Source organism: Cannabis sativa, chromosome 2, assembly GCF_029168945.1.
Source record: "Cannabis sativa cultivar Pink pepper isolate KNU-18-1 chromosome 2, ASM2916894v1, whole genome shotgun sequence".
NCBI lineage: Eukaryota > Viridiplantae > Streptophyta > Magnoliopsida > Rosales > Cannabaceae > Cannabis > Cannabis sativa.
The window spans coordinates 90,956,401-90,982,980 of NC_083602.1; the positions used below are offsets into that span (position 1 = coordinate 90,956,401).

The 26,580-nt window shown below is 29.9% G+C and overlaps 4 protein-coding genes across 4 annotated transcripts; all 4 read left to right on the plus strand.

Moving 5' to 3' along the window:
- The first annotated feature begins 1,038 nt into the window (after positions 1 to 1,038).
- Positions 1,039 to 1,785, plus strand: LOC133034594 (uncharacterized). Its single transcript, XM_061109706.1, has 2 exons — positions 1,039 to 1,510; positions 1,592 to 1,785. Exons 1-2 carry the CDS (start codon positions 1,039 to 1,041, stop codon positions 1,783 to 1,785), a joined length of 666 nt encoding a protein of 221 aa, XP_060965689.1.
- Positions 1,786 to 6,165: 4,380 nt separating this feature from the next.
- On the plus strand, positions 6,166 to 12,646 carry LOC133034595 (putative disease resistance protein At1g50180). Its single transcript, XM_061109707.1, has 3 exons — positions 6,166 to 7,332; positions 7,616 to 9,358; positions 12,510 to 12,646. Exons 1-3 carry the CDS (start codon positions 6,264 to 6,266, stop codon positions 12,644 to 12,646), a joined length of 2,949 nt encoding a protein of 982 aa, XP_060965690.1. The 5' UTR covers positions 6,166 to 6,263.
- Positions 12,647 to 12,833: 187 nt separating this feature from the next.
- On the plus strand, positions 12,834 to 15,330 carry LOC133035187 (disease resistance protein RPP8-like). The gene is made up of 2 exons (XM_061111037.1): positions 12,834 to 14,026; positions 14,350 to 15,330. The coding sequence occupies exon 1, from the start codon at positions 12,979 to 12,981 to the stop codon at positions 13,609 to 13,611; it is 633 nt and encodes a 210-aa protein (XP_060967020.1). The 5' UTR covers positions 12,834 to 12,978; the 3' UTR covers positions 13,612 to 14,026; positions 14,350 to 15,330.
- A 4,912-nt stretch (positions 15,331 to 20,242) lies between these two features.
- Positions 20,243 to 26,497, plus strand: LOC133035182 (putative disease resistance protein At1g50180). The gene is made up of 3 exons (XM_061111031.1): positions 20,243 to 21,657; positions 21,783 to 23,516; positions 26,277 to 26,497. Exons 1-3 carry the CDS (start codon positions 20,589 to 20,591, stop codon positions 26,279 to 26,281), a joined length of 2,808 nt encoding a protein of 935 aa, XP_060967014.1. The 5' UTR covers positions 20,243 to 20,588; the 3' UTR covers positions 26,282 to 26,497.
- Positions 26,498 to 26,580: the final 83 nt, after the last annotated feature.

Genomic DNA, 26,580 nt, shown 5'->3' on the forward strand with positions numbered 1-26,580 from the left:
TAGTGCATATATCTTTTATTAATTCCACACTTTATACATAATCATATATGTTTCAGTTTATACATATAAATGTCTAACAAGTTATGCCTTGTTGGCATGTTTAGAGCTCACCTAGGCTCATTGTTAGAGGTTGGTTAATTAGAGTTGGTTTTGGGAGTTGAGAGAAAAAAAGAGAGTGTGAGATTTGTGGTGAGATTGAGTGATTGAGAGAGACTGAGTGTGAAAGGTTTCTCTGAGTTTTGGTGGCAGCATAGTTTGAGAGGCCATTCTTGAAAACACGAGATGAATCTAAGAAAGAGCAAATGTCAATTGTTTTGAGATTTGTTGATAAAGATGAGTATGTGCAAGAACGTTTTTTCGCGCTTATTCATGTCAAAGACACTGCTATTTTGACATTAAAAGAAGGTATTTTCTCTATAATCTCTAATTATAGTATTGATGTTCAATCTATTCGTGGGCAAGGTTATGATGGCGCAAGTAACATGCGTGGACAATGAAATTAATGGTTTGCAAGCTTTAATTATAAGTGAATGTCCTTATGCTTACTATGTTCATTGTTTTGCACATCGTTTGCAATTGGCATTAGTTGTTGCGTCTAGAGAAGTTATTCATGTCCATCAATTTTTTACAAAGTTGAACTCCATTGTTAATATTGTTGGTGCTTCATGTAAGCGCAATGACCAACTAAAAGCTGCTCAAGCTGCAAATATTGCTCATTTACTTGAGATTGATGAACTAGAAAGTGAGAAAGGACTTAATCAAATTGGTTTTTTACAAAGGGCAGGTGATACTCGTTGGAGTTCTCATTTGAAATCTATTTCTAGTTTAATAAGAATGCTTAGTGCAACATGTGAAGTTTTATTGAATATTAATGAAGATGGCACCACTTTTGCTCAACGAGGAGATGCAGATGCAGTATATGAGTCATTAACTTCTTTTGAATTTATTTTCATTTTGCATCTTATGAAAAAAATTCTAGAGATTTCAAATATACTCTGTCAAGCTTTGCAACTTCAGTCTTAAGATATTTTAAATGCAATGCATCTTGTTTCATCCACTAAGACTCTTATTCAAAAATTGATAGAAGATGGATGGGATGAATTAGTTGATGAGGTGAAATCTTTTTGTGAACCTGTTAATATACCTGTGCCAGATTTTAATGCTCACTATACTACAAAAAGAGGAAGAAGTCGTGGTCAACAAGATGCAATTACAGTTGAGCATTATTACAGAGTTGATCTTTTCAATGCAGTGATAGACTTTCAACTACAAGAATTAAACAACAAATTCAATGATAGCACAGTGGAGTTACTCATTCTTAGTTCAGCTTTAGATCCAAGAGAGATGCACATATCATTCAGAATTGATGATATTTGCAAGTTGGTACAAAAATTTTACCCAAAAGATTTTACAGAATACGAGATGGTACAACTAAGGACACAATTTGAACATTTTGCTCATGTACGAGAACTTTCTGATTTTACTGTTTTAGCAACCATTTCTGATTCATGTCAGTGGTTGGTAAAAATTAGAAAACCCGAGATTTTTCCAATTGTGTATAAAGTTATAACTCTTATTCTTACACTTCCAGTTTCCACAGCTACCACAAAACGATCTTTTTCAGCTATGAATATAGTGAAGACTACACTTCACAACAAGATAGAAGATGAATTTTTAAGTGATTGTTTGCTCGTATATATTGAAAGAGAAATCGCCAAAAAATTTAGTATGGATTCACTTATCGATGATTTTCGTGATATGCAAGAAAGACGTTCTGTATTTTAATTTTAATTATGAATTTAATAAAAACATTAAAATTTTGACACTTAAATTTACAATATAGTTTGGTCCCCCCTAACTTTTCATGCTGGCTCCGCCCCTGATCATCAATGGCTAAGAACTGAACCCTATGATCAATGGAGCTCAAACAAGGGGATTAGGCTCCCGAATCTATTTGGGGAAGTTCGAACCTCTTTAATTTGATTGTGTCTATTACTGTTTTATGTTCTTGTTTTGTTTGATGAATTGATCTTGATAACTTGTGCAACAGAACTGTGTGCAGGTTGTAGGTTGGGATTGGAGTTAGGATTGAGATCCTAACAAATATTTTGAATAATGTTTAATATTTTCATGTCACACATAGCCTCAAACAAATATGTTCCATTAGGAAGTGGACGTTTAATCTTCAAACAAATATGTAATAAATATCAAATCCATCAATAATAAATAATGGCAAAATCAGACTGAGGCCAATCAGTATTTCGAATTTCTGCTATTTCCACTCCTAGAATTAGCATGCCACCACTCCTAGATTTGGCATTTACAAGATAAAAGTTTTATCATCTGTTTCTTTTCTGGTTTATAACCTCTTTATATAACCAGCATAATGGATCTTATTGTAATAAGTGTCTGTAATTATTGTAAAAAAGCTTTTCTAACGTTTCTCCGACAAAATGGCCATGCCTAAGTTTCTGGCCTTCATGATCTTGGCTTTCATTACCATTTCCATGATCCAAACAGCTGTTATGGCTTCTAAAGGCAATGGAGGTTATCACAACAACAAGAAAGGATATAGACCAAGGAGTCTCAAGAGTTACAGTAAGTATTTTGTTTTTAATTATTATTTTTGTTATTGTTAAATTATTATCCTAATCGTGGCTCGTATCAAGAAGAGTAGAGAGAAAAATGCCAAAGGCCAAGCCTTGGAATCATAATAATATACATTTACTCTTTTTTAAACATATTATTTAGATTAGGATTTTGTTGGAGTTTTGCTTGGTGCAAATTCCTGTTTTTCGTTTTAAATTAAAATCTTGATGCCTCCATATAATTTTGCTTCGTTTGTATGTAATTGTACTTTTTCAAGTTTTTGCGATGGCTTGATTTGTCATTATAAATCTAAATATCTATAAGACCTGAACTTCAATTCTTATATCAATTGTTATTAGTGTGCATATAGGATTATTGTTTTTTATTTTTGGAGACTTCTCTGTTTTGATCGATGTTGTTTGAATTTTTTATTGTTATGAATGTGTTTTTCGACATACTACATCGACTTCAGTCCAATTTTTTTTTTTTTGGAGAAAGAAATTGTTTTTCGTGATGATAGGAAAAAGTCCACTAATTACAATGAGTTAAGAAAAATTATGGCGACATTAAGGTAAAATTTGCTCTTTTAATTTCGAGTTATTATAGACCCATGATTTTATATGCTATTATTAAATTACCCTATTATATGTGTTAATTTTCTCATTAAGTTCCTTTTATGTTATTCCGTGTAAAAATTATTTTTCAATTTAATAATTTTATATGAATTTTACCTTTAATATTTTTATCTCACCTTTATAAGTTAACCATTTTATTATAGGAAAGTATTAATTATAATTAGTTTTAGTGTGTTAAAGAAGTTTTATTGGTCAAATATTTTATTTTAATGGTGAATACATTTATTATAATTTTAATAATTTCGTTATTTATAATATATAATTTTTTGTTTTGTGCATTTCTTAATTTCATAGCTATTTATTATTATTATTTTTTCTCATTTTGAATCTATAGGTTTTTTTTTCATTCCATTTATAGATTTGGGAGTTATTCAGAATTATTTTTAATTATTTTTTAACCTTCCTGATTTTGTGTAGTCTATCATTAATGGAATTCTAATCCTAATTTTGTGTAGTCTATCATTAATGGTAATTTTTTAAATTACTTTCTATAGGTAAAGTATATATAAAGTAAGAATTATTATTTTATTTTTATAAAAATAAAACTAAAAATTAAGATAACCTATCTTATTATCATCATTGTTATTTTTTTTGACGCGGTGATCAAAATCACACAAGATTATCAAAGCAGCAATCCACAATCGGCGATGGCACCTCCTCGAACCAGGATAACTTATCGCCTAACCGAAGGGCATGCTTTGTCAAACCATGCGAAGCAGAATTCTCATCCCGAGCCACATGGGACAAAACTGCCCCCGAAAATTTAGACAATAAAGCTATAACGTCTTCAAACAGCACCACATCACATTGAAAAAACACCTTTCCATTATTAACTAGTTGTCTTCAAAGCAAAGCGAAACTGAAAAAATTGCAACACCAAAACAAAAAATACACTTATATTAGAATGACAATCTTCAAAATAAAAATAATATACCAATTTAGAAATTAACACACACTTCAAAACTCTAGCTCTCAGCAATACTAAAAAACTAAAAAATCATCAAAATTTCTAAGAATAACTAGCCAAAGGTATTACCCTTTGGCTAGTAACAACAAACTAGCACCCTAATATAAAAATGCTAAAAAATAATGTCAAACAAATTATGTTTAAAATTAGAATTATCGGTAATTCTCTGTAATTGTAGGCGCCCTCCACAAAAGAACCTACAAAATAACAAAAAATAAAATTTTATTACCACACAATATAATGAAAAAAATAATGTGAAATAACGATAGTAAACTAATTCATATTTAATATAAGGACTTAAACTTGAAATACTTATCTGTCAAAAGAGAAAAAGTCGTTGAAATAGAAATCATGAGCACAAACAGGATCACTTCTCTTGTCAATTGACCAAACTACAAAACTACCCTAAACAAATAAGGACAAGCCATAAAAATGGCACAAAAGCCATAAAAAGCACAAAAGTCGTAAAAAGTATCAAAACTATCAAAAAATAGTGCAAAAGCCCGTATGGTCATCATTGTTATTTTAATTATGACTAATATGGCTTTTTAGTTTTTATGGCTAATGTACTTTTTGGTTTTGTAAGACAATATGTCTAGTTTTGTAAGTGGTTTATTTTTTTTGATTTTGTAAGGCCAATGTGGCTAGTTTTTTTTTTTTTGTATGACCAATGTGGCTAGTTTTCTTTGTACGACCAACGTTGCTAGTTTTCTTTGTACGACCAATGTGGCTAGGTTTTGGTTTTGTAAGACCAGTATAGCTAGTTTTGGTTTTGTAAGGCTAGCATGGCTAGTTTTTAGTTTTGTAAGACCAGTATGGCTAGTTTTAATTTTATAAGGTCAGTATGACTAGTTTTAATTTTGCAAGGCTAACATGGCTACTTGGCTAGTTTTGGTTTTGTAAAGTTATTATATGGCTAGTTTTAATTTTGTAAGGTCAGGTTGGTCTAATAATAACACATTAAATGTAGTGTAGTCACCGTCATCAAGAGAGATGAGAATAGATAAGTTCTAGTATTTATATTAGAGAATTCTGTGTGACTATTTATATAAAATTTCATATTTTATTTTATTTTATTTGTCAGGGAAATTTTATTTTTTATTAAATATTTAAAATGTATTAATTTTTTTTTTCTTTATTTTGTAGGTGTTCTACTAGTGGATCGGAAGTGACAACTCTCAGTTTTGAGGTTTTCTTTTCTAATATTATAGTTTTATTGTTTAGTTCTCCTGGGTTATCTCTGCATGCCCTTAGGATAAATAATGAACTGTTATGGATGGAAGAAAATCCTCTCTAGTTGCGTAACTTTGTTACCTTTGTTATTTTAACCTGTATCGGTTTCGTTTCAAAAAAAAAAAAAAATACAAGCATTACCATTGAAAAAGTCAGTCAATATATGAGTAGGTAATAGCGTACAGTAGGATTAATCTCTATTTCTATAATAATGCACCGTCTTCATTTGCTAGAAAAATTAAAAGAAAGAGGGTGGAACTTACTTGTTAGATTTATATTACATGATTTTTATTTATATTAATTAATTGATTTCTGTAATTTGAGCTAGAAAACTATATATAATACAATTATAAAAAGCAGCCATTGTTGAATATGCATGCTAATCTATCTGCTACTCCTTCCATCAAAGGACAACCACTAATCAACTTACAATAATAAGAATAATTATAATTTGTTAGAACTTACCAAAACCAATTGACTACAACAATTTAAATCAATGGCTCATGTAAATTAATATAGTTTAGTTTGTCTTTTACATATGATACAACCATTTAGCCAATGTGAAAAGAATATGATACTCTTTTAGCTACTCCCACCAACTATATATGATTCAAACAAAAGCAAAATGACAAATTGTTTAATTTTTGTTTTCTCTTACAAGAAAGGCATGGAGATAATATATATGGTCATGAAAATAAAACAAACCTGCTTTTCAGAAAACAAGTAACATTGAGTTAACAGCAGACATAATTCATTTGGGTAGAATGTTTAAAGATCTGTTTCTTAGTTGTTAGATCATATCGTATCACACAATTCAATTCAATTCTGTTGTAGATCATATGGCAGATGCTGTTGTTTCGTTTGTGATTGAAAGGCTTGGAGACTTGGTGATTTCTGAAGCTCAATTCTTGGGTGGAGTTGAAGCCCAAGTGGGGAATGCACAGATTAAGCTTCAATGTATGAGTGCTTTCTTAAAAGATGCTGACGCTTGGGTTAGAAATGGTACCAATGAGAGAGTTCGCCTTTTGGTTGTCCAAATCAGAGAAAATGCTTATGCCTTGGAGGATGTTATTGAGACTTATGTCCTCAAGGTGACTTTGAGGAGGAATGAAGGTGTACTAAAAAGATCTATTAACATCTTCAGAGAGGGAATTGATGTCCACAAAATTGGATCAGAGATTGAGAGGATCTCATCCAACATTGATACTTGGACTTCACAGTTAGATGCACTTGGAGTACACAGATCGATACACAATGCAGCTGAAGCTTCTTCAAGCAGCTATGTCCAACAGCAAAGACAGTTGAGGCAAGCTTATTCTTATGTCGAAGACAACCATGTTGTCGGATTTGGAAAAGATATTGAGGAGTTGGTTGCCCTTTTGACTGAAAAAGAGAACCCTCATAAGCATAAGGTGATCTCTGTATGTGGTATGGGTGGTTTGGGCAAAACTACTCTTACAAGAAAGGTCTATCAGCATCCTCATGTCAGGACTCACTTTGATTCTTATGCTTGGGCCTCAATATCTCAGCAATGTAATACACGCAATGTCTTCGAATCAATTTACTTCGCTTTCACTTCTCCCACCAAAGAAAGAAGAGAAGAAATCAAAAACTTAAGTGATGTTGAATTAGCAAGGGAGCTTTACAACTTTCAGAAACAGAAAAAATGTTTGGTGGTTCTTGATGATATATGGACCACAACAACATGGGATCTTCTAAAACATGCATTCCCTACTAATATTCAGGGAGACACATTACATAGCAAGATCTTACTCACTACTCGGAATAAGGTTGTAGGTTTGCATGCCGATCCACATGGTTTCATCCATGAACCTCATTTGCTCAATGACAAGGAGAGTTGGGAGCTATTTCAGAATAAGTGCTATTCTATTGGAACAGATCCATCAGGTAATATACAGACTACTACTTCATTCTTTTTAATAATTTTTCTTTTACCATTTATATTTATACATGTCAGTACATTGGCTTTGTATATGTTCCTAGTGTGTTAAGCAGATATACATATTATACTGGCATTACTGAGATAGGATCTAAGTGGCAGAGCTCAATTTAATTATATTTTATGCATATGTTTTGACATGATGACAATCCAGTAATATTATTTTGTATGCCTCTTTATATAAAAGTTAAATCATAATTCATTTTCATCATTTTTAAGGGACAAATTTAGATTCAAATGATGATGAAGAAAGGAAGAAAGAATTAGCAGTAGAGATGCTTAAAAAGTGCTCTGGTCTGCCATTAGCCATCATTGTGCTCGCTGGTCTTCTATCTAAGAAACACACCATACGTGACTGGGAGTTGATGAAAGCAAATGTAATTCTCTGCATAGGTCAAGGTTATCAACAACATGATGTTGACTCAAATTACCATGGTGTTTCTGGGGTGTTAGGTTTGAGTTACAGCGAGTTACCATCTCATTTGAAGCCCTGTTTTCTGTACTTGGCTTGTTACGCTGAAGATGTCCCGATAAGAACAAAAGAGTTATGTCATATACTCATAGCAGAAGGTTTAATATCACGAAGAAGAGGCTCTGTGGGAACTTGGGAGGAAGTGGCATATGATTGGTTGTGTGAGTTGGTAGAGAGGAGTATGATTCAGGTGAAAGAAATGAGTTCAACAAAAGAAAGGATAAAATCATTTTGCATTCATGATCTCATGCGAGACTTGTGTGTGTCTAAAGCTCAAGAAGAAAACTTTCTACATTTTACTGATTGGCAGAATAAAGGGGAAGAGCCAATAGAAACAAAGGTACTAAGAGTTTCCATCTGTGCTAATGAAAGTACTAATGCTAATGATTTTATTCATATGGTTGGAAACATAGATGGCTCTCTCAGGTGCCTTGCTGTAGATGGTGGAAGAATTGAATATAGGAAAAGAGTATTGAGACATGTATGCAATCACTTTTTGAAGCTTAGAGTTTTGATTATTGGTGATAAACATGTGAATTTCAGATCTACTTTGAAGTTACCTAAAGAAATCGGGAATCTAATCCATCTAAGGTTATTAAGTATTCCTTATTGGGAAATCAAAAAGATTCCATCTTCTTTTGGTAATTTAAGATGCCTCCAGACTTTGAGAGTAAGAACCAAGAATGATAAAATACCAAGTTCCATGTGCAAGTTGGAGCAACTGAGGCATCTATGTTTTATCACTCCAACTGATAGGGGCGTGAAATTTGGTAATTTCTTGAGGTCAACTAAGCCTAGAAATTTACAAACATTGGTAGGTATTGGTAGCAAGGATCTTCTACTGAGTGATCTTCTACAGTTGGAGAGTCTCAAGAAATTAGGAATTTATGAGGACGGAAATTTTAAGACATTCTTGCACAATCCCCAATCTCTCACATTCACTCATCTGTTTTCGTTACAAGTGACGAATTATAATTATGGCACCAAGATAGATATTGTTCCTTTGATATTAAGCAGTCCTCACATTTATAAGCTTAGAGTAGAATTGTCTATAGTAAGATTACCACAAGTCAACCAATTCTCCCCAAATCTTATGAAGTTAAATTTGATGTTTCTCGAACTTGAAGATGATCCAATGCCAACATTAGAAAAACTACCAAAATTAAGAGTCCTTAAAATTGATGAGTGTAGCTATATGGGGGAGGAGATGGTGTGCTCAAGAGGAGGTTTCCCTCGACTTGAATCTCTTTGGTTTGTTGGTCTGAACAACTTGAAAGAGTGGAAAATGGAGGAAAGTGCATTGCCTACACTTGGCTATTTGCGTATTCATAGATGCAGGGGATTGAGGAGAGTCCCAGATGGACTAAAAAGCATCGACACACTCAATGAGATGGAGATTGGTTATATGCCTAAGAAATTCAAAGAAAGGATTGAGGAAGGAGGAGAAGATTTCCACAAAGTTAACCACGTGCCATCACGTGTATTCGTCCATTGTGATGAAGGTACATATATATCTTTTGTTGTTAATTCCAATCTTTTTCTTTTCTATCATTATTTTATCAATTTATCTACACTAAAATTTTTAAATTATTATTATTATTTTTTTTAAATTACTCCATATATTTTTTTTTTTTTCAAATTTAGGGTTTAGATTACTTCGATGGTTGCTCTGATAATTTCTACGAGGGTTGCGATGTAAATTTTAGTTACAATTTAGATTAATTTATTGGTTTCTATATAAATTTTTGTAAAAATATAAAAATATATATATATTTTAAAGTGTACAAATGAGATTTTTTTTTTATAAAATCTATTATAATAGGAATAATAAAATTGTATACCCAAATAATATTTAAGCAATTAAAATATTTTAATTATATTATTAGTTTTCACTAAAACACTCTTTTTTTTGGGTGTACTATATCTATTCTATATAAAATGTGGCTATATAACAGAATTTTTGGTTATGAAAAATTGTTGGTGACTTTTTTTTTAAAAATAAAAATAAATAAATCATTAGATGTTGTCACGTAAAGGGTCAACATCCATGTAGTTAGTTAAACATAAATATAATTAATCTACCTAAAGATTTGTTCATATTGTTTATTTTTTTATTAAAAATTATTTTCAAATTTTGATATTTAGAATTAGTTAAATTTTAAATATTATTTTAAATTAAATTTGAATGTTTTGATAGTTTAACCAGATGAGTATTTTCATTAATTTCGAAGATAAATTTAGGACGAATATTAATTTTTTTTTAATTACAATTACAAAGTATAATAGTAATTTTTGTTTTTATTTAAATTACTATTATGCTTTCAAATTTCAATGATTATCATTACATTGAATATTATTAATTTTAAAAGTATGATATTAAAAAAACTGAAACTTAAAATAAAATTAACATACGTGACTTGACACGTAAATTTATATGTATATATAAACTTACCCATTGATTATTAGTTATTTATTTTTAGTTTATAATTACTTTGAATATATTTTCTAAAAGATAATATTCATATAGTATGTCAAATGTATCTATTTTTTAGAAATAATTAAATTACATATCCTAAATGGTGTCAAAGCAACCATAAGTTGATATGTGTAATATCTAATTATGTTATTATTTCTTAGTTATGAAGTTAATAGTATATATGAAAAATTTAAATTTATTTTCACACAATTAATTTTATTAATGTATTTTTTCTCTTATTTATTATTGTGTACTTAAAACTTTCAACTATCAAATAAAAATACATCCCTTACAAATGGGTGAAAGTGATAACGACACTTACTCACAAACTAGTAAATACATATGTATATATGTACTTAGTACTTATTTGCTTATACATTTTCTGTATGGACATTACTACGAATGAATGCAGATTCGGGAGGATGACTACATATGAATTTAATAAGTGGGACAATGATATGATATCAAGATTTGGAAGATGTGTTTGCCACTATCAATCACCAATGTCTGTTTATTCAATAATTAATATTTAGAATGTAATGTGTAATATTCGAATTGTGTGTTGTTGTGTTTTAATTTAATTGGTGATTTTAATGTTTCATATGTTATTATGTAATATATTATATATGGAAGAGGTTTCAATGGTTACATTTTTATTGTAACCATCATGGTTACATTTTTTTAAGCCATTGGATTACTATTAAATGGTTGTGATTATTTTGGAAATTAAATAAAAATAAATAATAAATAACTTGTAACCTGAAAGTAACCTAATCATTTATTTCCTTATAAAACTTTAATTAAGATTAATTATATTTTAAAATTAAATTAATTATAATTATTAATTAATTTTTTGCAATTCATTACTATATAAGGATCTTTTAGCAATTTATTTTTTTATACTTAAATTATTTAAAATTTTATAGCAAAACTTTTTATAATTTAAAATTATACACATATAATTTCATAATTTAAATTTTATTATACTTGTAATCTTAATTTTAAATTATTACACTTAATTATTTAATTTTTTTATTTAAATATTTAAAAAGTAAAAAATGAAATAAGTTGAAGGATTTTTTAGAAAAAAAATAGCTGCACTTGTTATCGATTGATTAGCTTGAGGCCTCATACTTAGTTCATATAATTGTAACAAAATAATTAAATATCATTTAAAAATAATTAATTATTTGAAAATTTATTATAAGAAGAGAATTTTAATTTGTGTCAAAAGAAGTTTAATTTTTGTAAAAAAAAATAAATTTTATTGTAAATATTATAATTAAATGGTTTAATTATTAAAATAAGTCAAGTAATGATTTAAATATAAATATTAATTGCTAAAAGAGGTCTTGTTAAATATTTAATTAATTATTTTAAGAAAATAGTTAATTATAATTAAATAATTCTAAAAAAGGAATGTCTATTTAATTAATTATTTTAAGAAAATAGTTAATTATAATTAATTAAATCTAAAAAAGGAAAGTTTACCTATTGGTAACCTGCTATTACAGGTTAAAAAAAATGTAACCATATGGTTACAATAAAAATGTAACCATTGAATAGTCACCCATTATATATATGTTTGGATTGTTGTCTCATAAACATTATCGTTGGTGAAACACATAATAAAATTTGATTTGACAAGATGGCAATAGCAAGAAAAACTCAAAAAATTTGGCAAGTAATTAAGCATTCATCGAAACCTATCTCAATTGTGATCTTCTCTTAACTTTTTATGGAAATCTCTATCGTTGGTCGTACTTCCATTTTCACATTTTCGTTTAACGAATTTAATTTATGTATGTAAATATTCATCCAAATCCTCAATGAGAATCATTTAGCTTCTGGTGGGACAGAAGAAATTTCTGTAATAATGCCACAATCTCTTTTTTTTTTTTTTTTGTTTTTGGAAATTTGTTGATTGATTTGTGTCATTTGTGCTATAAAACAATATATATAATACAAAGCAGGCATTGTTGAATATGCGTATGGTAATCTAGGTTACTCTTCTTCCATTAAAGGACAAAGGACTACTTGACCACTTGTTTAAAAATTTAGTTTAATTATTAGTTTGTCCTCAGTGTGAAAAGAATATGATACTCTTTTAGCTACATGCATTAAACAACAGCAAAATGTCAATTGTTTATATCATCATACATTTGTATTCAATTCAGTTGAGTTACTGAGCAAGATAAAGTGTTATGCCTTCCATTCCATTCCATTGCAGAATGGTGAGAAATTTGGTTTGCAGCCACTGAACTCCTCAGTTGAATCAACTAAACACAACCCGATTTGGCATTTACAAGATTAAGATTTCTCATCTTTGAGCTTGCAGATACAGTTAGAACCACATGAGCCACACCCACAGTTAGAAAATTGACTTAAGAGAGTAATAAGTGGCTTATTTGGTGGGCCTACCAATAATGCTCAATGCCTTCTAGCTACTCCACACATATACGAATAGGACCAAATCACTCTAAGGATAAGAAAAAAAATCACAGAAAAGAACAAAATCAGCACCCATTATTGAATACCAACAACACCACTTGGGATAGAAATGCTTAAATGAGTGATCTGTTTTGCTGTTAGATCATATCATACAATTCAATTCAATTCAAAAAAGTTACTGAGCAAAATCATCAAATGGCAGATGCTGTTGTTTCATTTGTGATTGAAAGGCTTGGAGACTTGGTGATTTCTGAAGCTCAATTCTTGCATGGAATTGAAGCCCAAGTGGGGAATGCACAAATCAAGCTTCAATGTATGAGTGCTTTCTTAAAAGATGCGGATGCTTGGGTAACAAATGGTGATGGGAGAATTCGCCTTTTGGTTGTCCAGATCAGAGAAAATTCTCTTGACTTGCAGGATGTTATTGAGACTTATGTCCTCAAAGTGACTTTGAAGAAGAATGAAGGTGTACTCAAAAGATCTATTAACATATTCAGAGAGGGAATTAATGTCCACAAAGTTGGATCAGATATTGAGAGGATCACATCCAACATTGATACTTGGACTTCAGAATTAGAATCACTTGGAGTACAAAGATCAATACACAAAGCAGATGAAGCTTCTTCAAGCAGCTATGTCCAACAGCAAAGACAGTTGAGGCAAGCTTATTCTTTTGTTGAAGACAATGTTGTTGTCGGATTTGATAAAGATATCCAAGAGTTGGTTGCGCTTTTGACTGAAAAAGAGAACCCTCATAAGCATAAGGTGATCTCTGTATGTGGGATGGGTGGTTTGGGCAAAACTACTCTTGCAAGAAAGGTCTATTAGCATCCTCATGTCAAGACTCACTTTGACTGTTATGCTTGGGCCTCAATATCTCAGCAATGTAATACACGCAATGTCTTAGAAGCAGTTTACTTTGCTTTCACTTCTCCCACAGATGCACAAAGAAATCACATAAAAAACTTGAGTGATGTTGAATTAGCAAGGGAGCTTTACAACGTTCAGAAACAGAAAAAATGTTTGGTGGTTCTTGATGATATATGGACCACAACAACATGGGATCTTCTAAAACATGCATTCCCTACTACTACTCAAGGAGACACATTACATAGCAAAATCTTACTCACTACTCGAAATAAGGATCGACATGGTTTCATCCATGAACCTCATTTGCTCAATGAAGAGGACAGCTGGGAGCTGTTTCATAAAAAGTACTTCTCTGTTGGAGCAGATCCATCAAGTAATATATTTCACTCTTTTTAACTCAATCATCATAATACTCTTTTTTTTTTTAATCTTTGTTTTTATTTATGTATACATGTACTTGTCAATAAACTAACATCAGTTTGATAGGAATATTGTTGCTGATTATTCTAATTCATATTAGTTCTTCCTTTAATTTATAGAAAAATATATGTAGCATTAGTGACATATGATCTTAGAAGCAGAGCTCAATTTAACTGTACTTTATGCATATGTTTGACATGATAATTATCCACTACTATGTCCCATTCCTTAAATCATAATTTTTTTTTGTGCATTTCACTGGCTATATAAATTCAGACTCAAATGATGATGAAGAAAGGAAGAAAGAAGTAGCGGTAGAGATGCTTAGAAAGTGCTCTGGTCTGCCATTAGCCATCATTGTGCTCGCTGGTCTTCTATCTAAGAAACACACCGTATATGAGTGGGAGAAACTTAAAGCAAATGTAATTCGCTGGATAGGTGAAGGTGGTCAACAACATGATGAAAACTCAAAATACCGTAGTGTTCGGGTGGTGTTAGGTTTAAGTTACAGTGAGTTGCCATCTCATTTGAAGCCTTGTTTTTTGTACTTGGCTCGTTATGCTGAAGATGTCCCGATAAGAGCAAAAGAGTTATGTCTTGTGCTCATAGCAGAAGGTTTTATATCGCCAAGAAGAAGCTCTGTGGAAACTTTGGAGGAAGTGGCATATGATTGGTTGTGTGAGTTGGTGGAGAGGAGTATGATTCAGGTCAAAGAAATGAGTTCAACAGAAGAAAGGATAAAATCATTTTGCATTCATGATCTCATGCGAGACTTGTGTGTGTCTAAAGCCCAAGAAGAAAACTTTCTACATATTACTGATTGGTATTACTGATTGGCGGAATAGAAGGGAAGAGCCAACAGAAACAAATGTACGAAGAGTTTCCATCCATGATAAGGGAAATACTGATGATAGTGATTTTATTCATATGTTTAGAAACATAGATGGCTCTCTCAGGTGCCTTGCTATACATGATGGAAAAATTGAATATAGTGAAAGATTATTGAGACATGTATGCAATCACTTTTTGAAACTAAGGTACCGTTTGGTAACACTTTTGTTTTTTAATTTTTTAATCGCAAAATGAAAGTAAAATTTTTGTTTTTAAAAAATTTATTTTTAAAAAACAAAAATACGTTCTGTAACTACTTTTGTTTTTCAATTTTAAAAACGGAAAATAAAAGTGTGTTCTGTAAAGTTCATTTTCATTTTTATTTTTTGATTTTATTTAAGTCGGGTCAAGATCTGGGGTTGGATTCGAGTTCGAGTCAGAAGCCGGGTTCAGCGCTAAGGCTGTGAGGAGGAGATTTGGGTCCGGGTCTGGTTGTAATCCAAAAGATTGATAAGAAAAAAAAACTGTTTAAAAAAATATTAAAAGTAATTTTTTTTGTTTTTAAAATTTTGATTTCTAATTATAAAATTGAAAAGTAAAAACAGTTTTATCAAACATGTTTTTGAAAAATATTTTCACTTTTCTACATTTAAAAACAAAAAACTGATTAAAAAAGTGTTACCAAACGCCACCTAAGAGTTTTGATAATTAATCACCAGGGTGATTTCAGTTTTACTTTGAAGTTGCCAAAAGAAATTGGGAATCTGATCCATCTAAGGCTATTACGTATTAGTTACAAAATTGAAAAGATTCCATCTTCTTTTGGGAATTTAAGATGCCTGCAGACTTTGAGAGTAAGGACCCAGAGTGATGTCGTGTTACCAAGTTCAATGTGCAAGTTGGAGCAACTGAGGCATCTATATCTTATCACTGTAGATGGTAATGGCATAGAATTTAGTAAATTCTTGAGGCCAACTAAGTCTAGAAATTTACAAACATTGGTAGGTATTAGTACCAAGAATCTTCTACCGAGTGATCTTCTACAGTTGGAGAGTCTCAAGAAATTAGGAATTTATGTGGATGGAAACTTTGAGACATTCTTACACAATCCCCAATCTCTCACATTCACTCATCTGTTTTCGTTACAAGTGAAGAATTCTTATATTTATATGGTGGGCAACAAGATAAATATTGTTCCTTTGATATTAAGCTGTCCTAACATTTATAAGCTTACAGTAGAGTTGCCTATAATAAGATTACCACAACTCAACCAATTCTCCCCAAATCTCATGAAATTAAAGTTGGCATTTCTCAGACTTGAGGATGATTCGATGCCAACATTAGAAAAGCTACCAAAATTAAGAGTCCTTGTCATTGGATATGATAGCTTTATGGGGGATGAGATGGTGTGCTCAAGAGGAGGTTTCCTTCGACTTGAATCTCTTGAACTTACATATCTGACAAACTTGAAGGAGTGGAAAGTGGAGGAGAGTGCATTGCCTAGACTAGGCTATTTGACTATTAGAATGTGCATAAGATTGAGGAGAGTTCCAGATGGAGTAAGAAACATTGTTACACTCAATGAGATAAAGATATCTAATATGCCTAAAAAATTCAAAGAAAAGATGGAGCAAGGAGGAGACGATTTCCACAAAGTCAACCACGTCCCATCAATTGTGATGAAGGTACATATCTAAGGGAAATTTGATTTTTTATGCTTACATTTTAAAAAAAAATTTCTAAACAAATAAGAACTAATATTTGTAAGATATGATAATTTTTATGATATACCTAAAATACCCCTATTTACATCACCCCATTTACACTATCGGACCACCCATCGGACCACACCATCGGACCACCCATCGGGCCACCCATTGGACCCATCGGACCACCCATCGGACTACATCGGACCAAATCTGCTACCAATTTTTTTTTATGTTTTTGTACATACAAAAGTAGCATCAGGTGACTATCGGACCACCATCGGACCCCATCAAACTACTATTTTTTTTTTTTTATGTTTTTGCACTAAAAAAAAGTATGGAAAATTTGAGAGGGGTATTTTTGGGTTTTAGATAAAATGGTCATATATTTTTAATAGTAATATGTATTAGTTTAGAAATAAAATATTAAGTATATATAAGTATATCTATCTAATTCCATTCATTTTATTTTTTTATCATTATTTATAATTACTAAAATTCCTCAAGTTAATATAGTTATTTTTCTCTTTTATCATTTTGTTTTATATAACTATCAATATATATAGGGTGATTTTACAAGCACCCTTTAAAAGAAATGTACTGATGCACCCTTTACTTATTTCGGCATCGAGAAAAATTTTTTAGTCTAATTTTTTTTTCATATTCATGTAGGTTATAGCTATTTAAGATATCTTACAAAATTTTGAGAAATTTAGAATAATTTACAATATAGAAAATAATGTTCAAACAATCTATTTTACACGCGTATAAAATAAAATAGTCACTTGTGCAACATACTATTTGAACGCAGTTTTCAGTGTGTTAAACTTTTTCGAATTTCTTAAAATTTTGCAGGATGTCTTAAATAACTATAATTTACATCATGAGAAAAAAATTTAATTAAAAAATTATTTCAGATACTAAAACGAATAAAGATGTATCGGTACACCTCCTTTTAAAATGGTGCATTATAGAATTTTCCATATATATATATATATATATGGGTGACTATTCAATGGTTACATTTTTATTGTAACCATATGGTTACATTTTTCTTTGACCTGTAATAGCAGGTTACCAATAGGTAGACTTTCTTTTTTTAGAATTTATTAATTATAATTAACTATTTTCTTAAAATAATTAATTAAATAGTAGACATTCCTTTTTTAGAATTAATTGATTATAATTAACTATTTTCTTAAAATAATTAATTAAATATTCAACAAGACCTCTTTTAGCAATTAATATTTATATTTAAATCCTTACTTGAATTATTTTAATAATTAAGCCATTTAATTATAATATTTACAATAAAATTTATTTTTTTTACAAAAATTAAACTTCTTTTAACACAAATTAAAATGCTCTTCTTATAATAAAATTTCAAATAATTAATTATTTTTAAATGATATTTAATTATTTTGTTACAATTATATGAACTAAGTATGAGGCCTCAAGCTAATCAATCGATAACAAGTGCAGGCATTTTTTTTTCTAAAAAACCCTTTAACTTATTTCATTTTTTACTTTTTAAATATTTAAATAAAAAATAAATAATTAAGTGAAATAATTTAAAATTAAGATTACAAGTATAATAAAATTTAAATTATGAAATTATATGTGTATAATTTTAAATTATAAAAAGCTTTGCTATAAAATTTTAAATAATTTAAGTATAAAAAAATTAAATTGCTAAAAGATCCTTATATAGTAATAAGTTGCAAAAAATTAATTAATAATTATAATTAATTTAATTCTAAAATATAATTAATCTTAATTAAAGTTTAATAAGGAAATAAATGATTAGGTTACTTTCAGGTTACAAGTTATTTATTATTTATTTTTATTTAATTTCCAAATTAATCACAACCATTTAATAGTAATCCAATGGCTTAAAAAAATGTAACCATGATGGTTACAATAAAAATGTAACCATTGAAACCTCTTCCATATATATATAGATAATTGTTTCAAAAAAAATTACCCTCAAAGTAAATCTAAATTTTTTGTTAGCACTTAGTGATTTTATTTGTTTTAATTCAATATTATTTAGGATCTTATTAATTATCTCAAAAACTTTCTATCTTTTTGTCTCTCTCTTATCTACATCCAGGCGATCACAATAGTTTTAAGGAATACTTGGCGTCGTCGTAATGGTGGATTTGAGAGTTTTCTCTTCTTCAGAATCAATAATTTTTTTCTAATTAGACATTCTTATCTATAATCATTTTTCTTATGATGAATTTGGCCTATAATATTCACTTCAGCTTGATATAATTCTATAATATTCTTATGATGAATTTGGCCTATAATATTCACTTCAACTTGGAATTTTTCATCAATATCTTGAAACATTATGGATGATTTATTTCTAGCAATTGAATCTCACATTATAACAGAGCTGAGACATGAACTCATTTTTGCTGTAATAATTTTTTATGAGATTTTTGTTTACTGGGAAACACAGGTGTACCATAAATGAGTTTGTCCATGGGTGTCTGAAGCTTAATCTTATCCATATGTGTAGTCAATTGTGGTAGTCGCATTTTTCTTGGTACAGTTAGTAATATTTATTAATATATAGAAAAAGTGCTACCTGTATATGGAGAATCTGATATCAACATTTGGAGGATGTGTTTGCCACTGCCAATCACCAATATCTGTTTGTTCATTTGGGTTGTGTTTTAATGCTTTTTTTTTTCCCACATTTACAATACACATATCAATCATTTTCAAAACCCATTTTGTAAACCATAGAATGAACTTCTCTTCCCTTATTCAACTCCATCAAACCAACACAAGCTTTAAGCACGATCGAAAAAGAGAATTTATTACCAGTAATTCGCAATTCTTGCATCAAAGAAAAATAACCAATTCAAAGCAGAAGCAAAAACCATCCAATTTCAAGCAAAAACATTTGGCTTAGGAATTTTATCAAACACATACTTTGCATACCTCATATCTCCACAAGCTTTGAATTCAAAGACAACAAATTCATGTTCATTCCAGTTCCTAACAACACCCCATGAATCTGCTTGCCTTGTCTCAAAGCTTTTCCTTTGAGGCATTTATTCAAACACAAAGCCAACTGGTCTGGGGAGGAATTTAACGTTTTTTCATGATTTTTTAGAACCCCATTTGGGAATCAAACCCATGAATCGTATTCCATGGCGTTGTTTATATGATATGAAGAATTGAAACTATAAAAACTGCATAGAATCTTTTGCTTGAATGAAGAGAAAATAGAGAAAGAAAGGAAAAAAACTACTCCTACGAGTTCAGAAGAAAAATTTAACTTCATGCAACAATCTTGTCGTTATAAAGAATAGTGTCGTTTCAAGGAAAGATGTCGTTTTGCTTCTTTATTAAGAAAAGTGTCGTTTTTCTTTATTATGTATGTAAATATTCATCCAAATCGTCTTCTGGTGGGAAAGAATAAATTTCTGCAATAATGCCACAATCATTTTTTTTTTTTTTTGGAAATTTGTTAATTGATTTGTGCTATAAAACAATATATATATAATCTAGGCTACTCTTCTTCCATCAAAGGACAATATAGTTTAATTCTTAGTTTGTCCTCAATGTGAAAAGAATATGATACTTTTTAAGTTTTCTCATCTTTGAGGTTGCAGATATAGTTAGAACCACATGAGCCACAGCCACAGTTAGAAAATCGAGTTGAGTAATAAGGAGAGCCAACCAATTAAAGATGGGTTCCTTCTTGGAAGTGACTTATTATGGTGGGCCTACCAATAATGCTCAATGCCTTTTAGCTACTCCACACATATACACGAATAGGACCACCTCTAAATCACTGTAAGGATAAGAAAAAAAATCAGAGAACAGAACAAAATCAGCAGCCATTATTGAATACCAACAACACCACTTGGGATAGAAATGCTTAAATGAGTCATCTGTTTTGCTGTTAGATCATATCATACAATTCAATTCAATTTAGTTACTGAGCAAAATTATCAAATGGCAGATGCTGTTGTTTCGTTTGTGATTGAAAGGCTTGGAGACTTGGTGATTTCTGAAGCTCAATTCTTGGGTGGAGTTGAAGCCCAAGTTGGGAATGCACAAATCAGGCTTCAATGTATGAGTGCTTTCTTAAAAGATGCTGATGCTTTGGTAAGAAATGGTGATGAGAGAGTTCGCCTTTTGGTTGTCCAAGTCAGAGAAAATGCTCTTGACTTGGAAGATGTTATTGAGACTTATGTCTTCAAAGTGGCTTTGAAGGGGAATGAAGGAAGCAAATGGAAAAGATTTATTTGCATCTTCAGAGAAGAAATTGACGTCCACAAAGTTGGAACAGAGATTGAGAGGATCTCATCCGACATTCATACTTGGACTTCACAGTTAGAAGCTTTTGGAGTACGCAGATCAATACACAATGCAGCTGAAGCTTCTTCAAGCAGCTATGTTCAACAAGAAAGACAGTTAAGGCAAGCTTATTCTTTTGTTGAAGACAATGTTGTTGTTGGATTCGACAAAGATATTAAAGATTTGGTTGGCCTTTTGACTGAAAAAGAGAATTCTCGCAAGCATAAGGTGATCTCTGTATGTGGGATGGGTGGTTTGGGCAAAACTACTCTTGCAAGAAAGGTCTATCAGCATCCTCATGTCAGGACTCACTTTGATTGTTATGCTTGGGCCTCAATATCTCAGCAATGTAATAGACGCGATGTCTTCGAAGAAGTTTACTTTGCTTTCACTTCTCCCACAGATGCACAAAGAAAACGCATCAAAAACTTAAGTGATGTTGAATTAGCAAGGGAGCTTTACAACTTTCAGAAACAGAAAAAATGTTTGGTAGTTCTTGATGATATATGGACTGCTACAACATGGGATCTTCTACAACATGCATTCCCTACTACTACTCAAGGAGACACATTGCATAGCAAGATCTTACTCACTACTCGGAACAAGGATGTAGCTTTGCATGCCGATCAACACGGTTTCATCCATGAACCTCGTTTGCTCAATGAAGAGGAAAGCTGGGAGCTGTTTCATAAAAAGTACTTCTGTGTTGAAGCAGATCCATCAAGTAATATATTTCACTCTTTTTAACTCAATCATCATAATATTCCCTTTTTTTTAATCTTTATATGCATGTACTTAAAAGCTAAATCATAATTCTTTTTGTGTATTTCATTGGATATATAAATTCAGACTCAAATTATGATGAAGAAAGGAAGAAAGAACTTGCGGTAGAGATGCTTAGAAAGTGCTCTGGTCTGCCATTAGCCATCATTGTGCTCGCTGGTCTTCTATCTAAGAAACACACTGTATATGATTGGGAGCAACTGAAAGCAAATGTAATTCGCTGGATAGGTCAAGGTGGTCAACAACATTATGATGACTCAAAATACCGTAGTGTTCGGGGGGTGTTGGGTTTGAGTTACAGCGAGTTACCACGTCACTTGAAGCCTTGTTTTCTGTACTTGGCTCGTTACGCTGAAGATGTCCCAATAAGAGCAAAAGAGTTATGTCTTGTGCTCATAGCAGAAGGTTTTATATCGCGAAGAGGAGGGTCTGTGGAAACTTTGGAGGAAGTGGCATATGATTGGTTGTGTGAGTTGGTGGAGAGGAGTATGATTCAGGTCAAAGAAATGAGTTTAACAGAAGGAAGGATAAAATCATTTTGCATTCATGATCTCATGCGAGACTTGTGTGTGTCTAAAGCCCAAGAAGAAAACTTTCTACATTTTACTGATTGGCAGAATAAAGGGGAAGAGTTTCCAATAGAAACAAAGGTACGAAGAGTTTCCATCTATGATAATGGAAATATTGATGGTAGTGATTTTATTCATATGCTTAGAAACAAAGATGGCTCTCTCAGGTGCCTTGCTCTATATTGTGAAAGAATTGAGAAAAGAAAAAGAATATTGAGACATGCATGCAATCACTTTTTGAAGCTTAGAGTTTTGATTATTGGTCAGCGGTATGCTTTCAATACTTTCGAGTTGCCTAAAGAAATTGGGAATCTGATCCATCTAAGGTTATTAAGTATTCCTAAATGGAAAATAAAAAAGATTCCATCTTCTTTTGGCAATTTAAGATGTCTCCAGACTTTGAGAGTATGGACCAGGAGTTATAAAATACCAAGTTCAATGTGCAAGTTGGAGCAACTAAGGCATCTATATCTTATCACTGAAGATGGTAATGGCATAGAATTTGGTAATTTCTTGAGGTCAACTAAGTCTAGAAATTTACAAACATTGGTAGGTATTAGTACTAAGGATCTTCTACTGAGTGATCTTCTACAGTTGAAGAGTCTCAAGAAATTAGGGATTCGTGTGGATCGAAATTTTGTGACATTCTTACACAATCCCCAATCTCTCACATTCACTCGTCTTCTGTCTTTACAAATGAATAATCTTTTTGGCACCAAGATAGATATTGTTCCTTTGATATTAAGCTGTCCTCAAATTTATAAGCTTACAGTAGAGTTGCCTATAATAAGATTACCAGAAGTCAACCAATTCTCCCCAAATCTCATCAAGTTGAAGTTGACTGGGCTGTTACTTGAGGATGATCCAATGCCAACATTAGAAAAGCTACCAAAATTAAGAGTCCTTATGATTAGTTTTAATAGTTTTACAGGGGATGAGATGGTGTGCTCAAGAGGAGGTTTCCCTCGACTTGAATCTCTTCAGCTTACTGGTCTATATTACTTGAAAGAGTGGAAAGTGGAGGAGAGTGCATTGCCTACACTTGCCTATTTGCGTATTCATTATTGCAGCAAATTGAGAGTTCCAGATGGAGTAAGAAACATTGTTACACTCAATGAGATAAAGATAATTTCTATGCCTAAGAAATTCAAAGAAAGGATGGAGGAAGGAGGAGACGATTTCCACAAAGTCAACCACGTGCCATCACGTGTATTCATCAATTGTGATACAGGTACATATCTATCTTTTGTTGTTAACTCCATTCTTTTTCTTTTTCTATCATTATTATCTTTACTTAAATTCCCAAATTAACATGTTTTTTTTTTCTCTTCTATCATTTTGTTTTATATTAATATAACTATTTCTTTTTCCAATAATTTTATTATTTTCTTTTATGTTTTTGTAGAGAATTGAAAAATATATTATTATTTTTTTTTTTTTTAAAATCTATTAATATGACTAATTAAATTGTATACCTAAAAATATTTAAGCAATTAAAATATTTTTAGTTATATTATTAGTTTTTACTAAAACACTCTTTTTGGGGATGTTATCCATTAGTTATTATATATATTTTTTTTGAAACAAGTTACTATATATTTTTAGTTTACGATTACTTTGAATATATTTTGTGAAAAATAATATTTATACGGTATGTCAAATATATATATTTTTTCAAGACTAATTAGATTACATATCCTAAATGGTGTCAAAGAAAGCATACTTTGACATGTGTAATGCTTTATGTTATTATTTTTAAAGTATCAAGTAATTTATAGTTTATATTAAAAATTTGAATCTATTTTCACACAATTAATTTTATTTATTTATTTATTTATTTTTCTCTTAGGTACGTTATTACTTATTTGCTCATGCATTTTTCTATTAAGCCACTACATTTGAAGAGGAAGGAGGAGAGTAAAAACCTTTATTTACATAAATTCAACAACAAAACGTAAAAATGAATCTAAAAAGTCAATAAAGAAATATTTATGTTAATAAAAGTTTATATAATTGAAAATTAAAAAACAGGTAAAAACGGAAAAAAGTTAGAAAAAGGTCGTACAATGGGTAAATGCTTTCAAAAATAAAAAATTATTTTATAATCATCTATCTCACATTTAATTAAGAAATTATTTATTCATTATTTTATTAAATACAAATAAATAAAAAATAAAAATTTGCTTATATCTATTATTATATATAAAATGTGGCTATATAACAGAATTTTTGGTTTATGAGAAATTATTGAGTGACTTTTTTTATTAAATAAAAAAAATAACAAATTATTAAATATTGACACGTAAAGGGTCAGCAATGCATGCATGTAGTTAGTTAAACTTAAATATAATTAATCCACCTAAAGTGTTGCAATTAATAATAAATTTGTTCATATTGTTTATTTTTTAATGAAATATAATACAGGGTGATTCTACAATGCACCCCCTTAAAATGGATGTATTGATGCACCCTTAACTTGTTTCGGCATCTAGAAGAATTTTTTAGTCTAATTTTTTTTCATATTCATGTACGTTATATCTATTTAAGATATCCTACAAAATTTTAAAAAATTCGGAATAATTTACAATATAGAAAACAATGTTCAAACAGTCTATTTTACACGCGTATAAAATAAAATAGTCACGCGTGCAACACACTGTTTGAACGTAGTTTTCGGCGTGTTAAACTTTTCTGAATTTCTTAAAATTTTGCAGGTTGTCTTAAATAACTATAACGTACATGACTGTGAGAAAAAATTTGACCAAAAAATTATTTCGGATGCTAAAACAAATAGGGGTGCATCAATATATCCATTTTAAGGGTGTGCATTGTAGAATTTTTCTATAATATATATTATGTTTACTTGTAGTTAATAAGTATAATACTCACATAGTTTGTAAACAATGTGAAACTATTACAATATATATATATATATATATATATATATATTACTTAGAAGAAATATTATAAAATAGATAGAATATTAATAGATAAATAGTAAGAAAATGTTCATAAGATCTCATTTGATTTATATTTTTCTTTATATATTGAGAAAAACAATAATGTTTAATTTTATTTAAAATAATTTAGTTAGAATTTTTTTGGGCTAATAAAAATATAGAATTATATATATAAAATCTTAAAATAAAATTAACTTAAATTGTATATTATTATTATATATTACATCAAATATAAAAAAACGTATAAAACAAATATTTATTAAATAATTACTTTTAAAAATATAAATAATGAAATATATATTAGATGAAAGATAAAAAATTTAAAAATTTTAAAAATAAAATAATAAAAATTTATAGGGTAAGAAATTAATCAACCACCCATAAACAAAAATAATTTTGAATGAATTAATATGACATAAAAAGAATAATATTTATAAGCTACATAGATGATGCCTACATCATTTATAAACAATGTGTGATATTTAGTTCATGTATTTTTGTAGTTATTTTCTAAATAAAGTAGAAAAACTTTACAAAATTTTAAAAATAGAATAAAAAAAATCTAAGATCCCACCTAAACTTATTTTATGTTTTCCTTTATATTTTATATATATAGATTTTTACTAAAACACCCCTTTTGGGATGTTATCCATTAGTTATTAGTTCTTTATTTTTAGTTTATAATTACTTTCATTATATTTTGTGAAAAATGATATTCATACAATATGTCATATATCTCTATTTTTTATGACTGATTAAATTATATATAAACAACCATAATTTGACATGTGTAATGTCTAATTATGTTATTATTTTTTAGCTATGAAATGTATAGTTTTTATGAATGATTTTGAATCTATTTTTACACAATTAATGTTATTTTTTCCCTCTTATTTATTATTGTGTAATTGAATTTTTAATTATCAATAAAATGCAACCCTTAATAATGAGTAGAAGTGAATATATATATATATATGTACTGAGTACTTATTTGCTCATGCATTTTCGTATTGGCATTACTATGAATGCAGATTGACTAAATATGAATTAAAGTGGGAGAATATCATATCAAGATTTGGAGGATGTGTTGTCACTGCCAATCATCAATGTCTGTTTATTCAATTATTAATATTTAAAATATAAAGTGTAATATTCGAATTGTGTTGTGTTTTAATTCTTAAATTAGTGTCTGTTTTAAATTTTTATGTTTTATATGTTGTTATGTAATATATATGTTTGGATTGTTGTCTCATCAACATTGTCGTTTTCTTTTAGCAAAATGTGCAATAACAAGAAAAGCTCATGTCACCCAAGGCTTAATTAATTAACATTAAT